The 6271-nt window shown below is 39.7% G+C and overlaps 1 protein-coding gene across 1 annotated transcript; it reads left to right on the top strand.

Annotated features, from left to right (window-relative positions):
* Window positions 1-4632: 4632 nt before the first annotated feature.
* On the top strand, window positions 4633-5722 carry Scamp3 (secretory carrier membrane protein 3). The gene is given in 3 exon segments (XM_051206190.1): window positions 4633-5194; window positions 5197-5330; window positions 5333-5722. Coding segments are annotated over 3 exon segments (1005 nt in total). The 5' UTR covers window positions 4633-4713.
* Window positions 5723-6271: the final 549 nt, after the last annotated feature.

The raw sequence follows: 6271 nt of genomic DNA, 5'->3' as shown, positions 1-6271 counted from the left end.
AAATCCACAGCTTTTTAATTTTTCTCAGTATAAACTGCAAACTTTGGCACGTCCAATCAAGGAGAAAAACAGAGTGAGTGAGTGAGAGAGAGAGAGAGAGAGAGAGAGAGAGAGAGAGAGAGAGAGTTAGTTTAAACTCTTTTGGATCTCAGTAATAGTTACCTTACCAATGGGACCAAGCCAGAAAGAGGAACATGGCTGTAGTATGTGAGAATGTAAAGTTTGAAATCTTAAACATCCAAGGTGAACAGAAACCAGTACAACTATAAATTGAGGACGCCACCAACAAATTGGAAAAGGGCAGTGTAATATAATAAGAAAGAAAGAGAAAAATATTCAAAAAAAAAAAAAAAAAAACAAAGTTTTTGTTCTGGCTTTGCTCTACTCTGTATCAAAACATACCATAAACTTATAGTGATTCATATGTTATGCACACACAAAAATGAATATAGTATTTGGGAACTACCAGTGAGTTTATGTGAAATTACAAAGATACATTTTAAAATGTGAAAATGTGAAAATTATGTTGATTTGTTTAAGTCACTTATGTTAAAACTATAGTCATTCAATAAGAACAGATCACTTTTGACTCCTACTTGAAATAATTTACAAAAGGAATCTAATTAAAATTGTCAAATAAAAAGATGGCAAAGTGAATAAGAGTCCTTACAAGTCAAGCAGGACCCCTTTGCAACCAAATAGCTCTACATACACTTTGGTAAGCGGGAGGAAATAAGTTGATCCCAAGAGCACGTCTGCTAGCTGAAATGTCTCAAGACAGTAAGGCCAAAAACAGACAAAAAAAGAAAGGGTAATATCCAATGACCTGCTTCGGGTTCCATAGATGTATGAATATGCACATACACCTCCACCCTAACATTCATGCACCCCCCAATAAACACACTAAATGAATAAATAATTGTCCTAAAATGAACATATGTATTTTACTATTTTATGTAGGAAAGATCACAATCTCGAATTTATGAAGAAAAGATTGACAGATTTGATAATGAACATATTTTAGACACCATGTAATTAAAGAATTTACAAACAAGTAAAAGATATATGACAAAAAATGCCACACAAGGTAAATATATATACTGACCACCAATAAGAGTAAGAGACACCCAATTTCACTACTAATCTATGAGTGATAAGTAAAGAAAACTAATTCTACAAATTATTCAAGAATAAAACATTGAGTGCTTCTAAAGTTATAGAGAAACATGTGGGATTGGATTTAGAATATTGGAAATGGGTCCAGCGGTTTTAGAATTTACTGGCAGACTATTTTAAAGTCTTACATATAAAATATTCATTGCAGCATAGTCTGTACTAGGAAAAAATGTGAAGTAGAATAAATGCTTGTCTATTAACAGCAACACACAAAGTGAAAATGTATATTTATTAAAAGACAAAGTTGATGCCCACTCTTGGGAATACATGGGGTTATGTCTGAGAGAGTGTGTATTTTAATGTGTGTATTTGTGTTACCAAAAAGAAGCATTACAAAGAAGGCATACCAAACTACTTCCAGTGATTATCTCCAGGGAGTAAGTGGGAACAGTAGGCAGATGTTTGCATCTTATTTTAAACCATACTGTTTTGTTTGATTTTGTTACTAAAAGCATATGGTTGCTTACATCATTAAAAAAAAAAAAAAAAAAAAAGCAGTCCAGAATTCTTCTTTGTCTTCCTTTCCTTCTTTCATTTTCGAGTGTAGTCCTAAAAGATTTCAAGCCAGCCAGTCTAGCCTAAATGGCAAGGACCATGTTCAGAGAGACATGAATAATGTGGAGAACAACAGAGGAAAACAACCAATACCAACTTCTGGCCTTCACATGCACAGGAACACACAGGTGACACAGATGAGCACACTGACACATTCAGGCATGCACACACATACATAATAAAACAAGAAACACTGAAAAGCAAAGGATACTATATATAATGTAATATACATATATATATATATGCTGTTATGTATGTGCATATAATGTATATGGTATAGTATTGTATATATGCATATAACCATAAAAGAATTACAAAGCATCAATAACAACTTATTTAAGAATATGGAAACTAACTATACTAGGATAAAATATTCCTCAATGTAAGTTTTCTTGAAAGAACAAAAATGTCATACAGAGAATTGGTTAACACAGCAAGTCATACTGTTGAGAAATTGCATAACAAACATAGCAAATGCAGTTTATGTGTCAATGCAGGGATTCGAGAAAAAAAATTGAGCATACACAGTGAGAAACTACTGTATTCCATTTTTACAACTTGGAGTATAGATATCATTTACTTCATCTCTGCACATGAAGGTATTGAAACTGAAAGTAATTGTACATGATTCTATACTCCTACAAAAGGAACATGGTTAAAAATTCTTTTTAAACTTTAAAAAACCTTTAACTTTAACTTCAAATGCAAGAGCAGTTGACATCTGGGGGATTACTGGGAACTGGAATTTGCTGCTACAAGGGATTCAAGATTCCTGGCTAAGACCTTTACAAGTAGGCCAGCATTCCTATTCCTGAGAACAGGGAGGCACAGCCAAGCCCAACAGGCAACATGGGAAATGGTATACAGCATTGGGGCTTACTAGACTAGAAGAAGTTAGATGAACTATGTGCTCCCTGAGATCTTCTCACCTATTAGCCAGAAAATGTCAAATGATATTGACTTTTTTTCTCATCTTCTAGACCTTCGGCACTAATGGTTTTTTTTCCAACGTTCTCAAAATTGTCGGTCAATTAATGTGACATTTGAAGGTTAATTTTTGCATTCATAACTTTTGTAATAATTGGTATTTGAAATTATAAGCAGGTAAAATAAACTTTAACATTTTTTTTTCTTAAAGGAAATTTAAAATTCCAGTCCAAAGGATAGGAGATGATTTGTGAGTGATGGAAAGAACATCAAATCCTTGGAAACAAAACCTGGGCCTCCTCTCAACCATGCATTCTATTCATTTACTTTCTATCTTCAAAGGCCTTTCACAGTTATAGTAAAGAGATGAGGACAAAGGTTCTTAAGGACACATAGTGTTAAGAAGAAGGCATTTGTGAATATATTTGGAAGAAAGCAGGAAGGAAGGAAGGAAGGAAGGAAAGAAGGGAGGGAGGGAGGGAGGGATGGAGGGAGGGAGGGAAGGAGGAAGGGATGGAGGACCAATGAAATGATCCAACCCTCCTAGGACCCCATGAAGCTCTGAGATTAGACATGAGGTAAGTATGGTCAATTAGAAGCCTTAGCACAGGAAAATCAACTGCAAAGGAGGGTGACATGGAGTTGAAGGAAGAGGAACATGGAACTTGAGCCACATTGCAGAAGTATTCTTGTAAAGAAAGCTGTGGAGCAGATTCAGTAGTGACCACTCAGATTAGAGAAGGGAAAAGGCAAGCTTTCTCAAAAATAAAATAAAATAGGAGGAACAATCTTTGTGATTTTTAGAACTACAGGAAAAAATAAACCTGTAAGTAATTGCATAGCAGATGAAGGCACACAGGATGTGAGCTATCACCGTGAAATGTCTAAAACAGGCAAAATTACAGTGCTAGGGAAAAGAGTGTTTGCTTGGACTGGAGGGTGCAGAAAGAGAGTGTAGATTGACACATTGATCTCTAAGGTTTGGAGGGCAGCTGTTGAAAGTTGGGGGCCAATGTTATTCTTGGAATAGCTATAAAATCTGTTAAAGAGTACACCAGGGACCAGGTTGTTCAATGACTAAGAGCCCTGGCTGCTTTTCCAGAAGACCCAGTTCAATTCCCAGCACCAGTTTCAAGTGATCTGACACATTCCTACAGATTTGCATGCAGGCAAATGAGTGTACATGAAGTAAAAACGAATGAATGATTAAAAAAAAAAGTAGGAAAGAAGACTTTAAAAAAAAAAAAAAGAGTATACCAAACACTTTAACAAAGGCTAGGTGAATTTGTGTTAAAGACTAGACCCTTCCAAAGAATAAAGATACTTGAACAATGATATATCTGGAAAATAAAACAATGGAGAGTATTCACACTTTCAGGAATTGAAGATCTCTTTTCTGAAAGACCTAAAAAGTAATGTTAATGATGGACTAACCTAGAAACCAATATCTGTTCCTTGGAATTTGCTAGCTTCCTCTCACAAGGCCCTGAGATAAGAAGAATTCACACTGCCCCTCCTTTCCTGTGAGTCAACCGGTGGTAAATAGGGTCAAGAGATAGCTGTAACTCTGGTTTGCCCAGAAAAGATTAATTAGCACACCTGAAGCCCTAAGGTCTGCTGACCCTAATAGCGAGACCATCCAGCCTCCAAGGGTCATGTACTCAATGGACAGAGGGTCCCACCTCCTCCCTAAGCTTGTAGGTTTGCCTTTAAAAACACCTGGGCCCAGGGGAGGGGGCTTCTCCCTAGCCTGCATGCTGGAGGAGCCCGTTTGCCCAAACATTTCCTGTTCATTAAAGCCTCTTGCATTTTGCAGCAACTGGACTGGACATTGAGTTCTTGGGGTATTGACTGAACCTGGAAGACTCCTCATTCTGAGGGTCTTACATTTCCTTACAGGTTTTGAATAAAAATAGTACCTCAAGAGGGGCAGCTGGGCTCATTTGCAAACGTGGCTCAGAGCAGAGAGGGAACCCATTCCCCAACTCCTGCAAGCTTGACAATCCCTTCCAGGACCCAGCTATGATCCAGCACCGACCCAGCTAGCAGTATGCCATGCTTGATGTCTACAACCCTTTTGAGAACCGAGAGCCTCCACCAGCCTATGAGCCTCCTGCCCCAGCTCCAGCCCCTGCCCCAGCCCAGTTGCCGCCTCCTGCATCTCCCTCTGTACAGTCCTCAAGGAAGCTCAGCCCCACAGAGCCCAAGAACTATGGCTCCTACAGCACTCAGGCTTCTGCTGTTGCAGCCACTGCTGAGCTGCTCAAGAAGCAGGAGGAGCTCAACCGGAAGGCAGAGGAGTTGGACAGCGGGGAACGAGAACTGCAGCATGTTGTCCTGGGTGGCACAGCTCGACAGAACTGGCCTCCCTTACCATCTTTTTGCCCAGTTCAGCCTTGCTTTTTCCAGGACATCTCCATAGAGATACCTCATGAATTTCAGAAGACAGTGTCCTCCATGTACTACCTCTGGATGTGCAGCACTTTGGCTCTTCTCCTGAACTTCCTCGCCTGCCTGGCCAAGTTCTGTGTGGCTCGGGCTTTGGGCTGTCTATACTTTGGCTCCTCCTTTTCACCCTCTGCTTCTTTGTCTGCTGGTATCGCCCCATGTATAAGGCTTTCCGGAGTGATAATTCATTCAATTTCTTCGTTTTTTTTTTTTTTTTTTTTTTTTTTTTTTCTTCATTTTCTTCGTCCAGGATGTGTTCTTTGTCCTCCAGGCCATTGGCATCCCAGGGTGGGGCTTCAGTGGCTGGGTCTCTGCAATTGTGACGGTGAACACCAACACAACTGTGGCCGTGCTCATGCTATTGATTGCCCTGCTCTTCACTGGTGTCGCTGTGCTGGGAATTGTGATCCTGAAGCAGGTCCACTCTTACCGCCGAACAGGTGCCAGCTTTCAGAAAGCCCAGCAATTTGAACTGCTGCCGCCAATGCTGCATTGGCTGAAAATGCCTTCAGGGCCCCATGACCCCTACTGGCATGCCCTGACCCTGCCACCCGTGGGAACTAAGATAGCCCCTATCCCTGAAGTCTTAGGAATTCAGGGAGACATCACTTACTGACTTCTATAGGGCTCTTAATTCCACAGCCGATACTCTAAGGCTGACTTGGAGGTGTGGGGAGCCCACTGTGATTCAATCATTACTTGCCTTTATGCCCGATCTGGCACACTGCTGCCACCTCTCTCATATCCCAAACCCAGTTTCCTTCTGCTGTGCCCAGAATGTCTCTTCCGTTATTTAAATTAAAAAAGGAAAAAAGTTTAAAAAAAAAAAAATAGTACCTCAATGCAAGGGTGAAATCATTTGGGTACCCCAGTAAAGATATTAAATGTAAAGGTCGACTCATTTTGTCACTCCACATCTTCAAGTAAACCACTGATGGAGTGGTGGTTGTTGTCTGTTTTTAAGGTGAGAAAATTGAAGGCTAGGAAATCTGAATTGTTTGCCCCCATAGTCACAAGTTTTCAGGCCTTGATTTAACAATTCTAATGATTTAACATGCCTGAAGACAGCTAGCTACTCTCCGAAAATTATGTTTGAGCACCATGAAATGCAGAAAATGTGCTCATAGGTAGAAAAATCTGATGCTGAGATTATTTCAACCAATGC

Source organism: Phodopus roborovskii, unplaced genomic scaffold (genome assembly GCF_943737965.1).
Source record: "Phodopus roborovskii unplaced genomic scaffold, PHOROB, whole genome shotgun sequence".
In the NCBI taxonomy this organism is placed as follows: Eukaryota; Metazoa; Chordata; class Mammalia; order Rodentia; family Cricetidae; genus Phodopus; species Phodopus roborovskii.
Note: the sequence above shows the minus strand (reverse complement) of the source record. Positions and strands in the feature narration are given on the sequence as shown.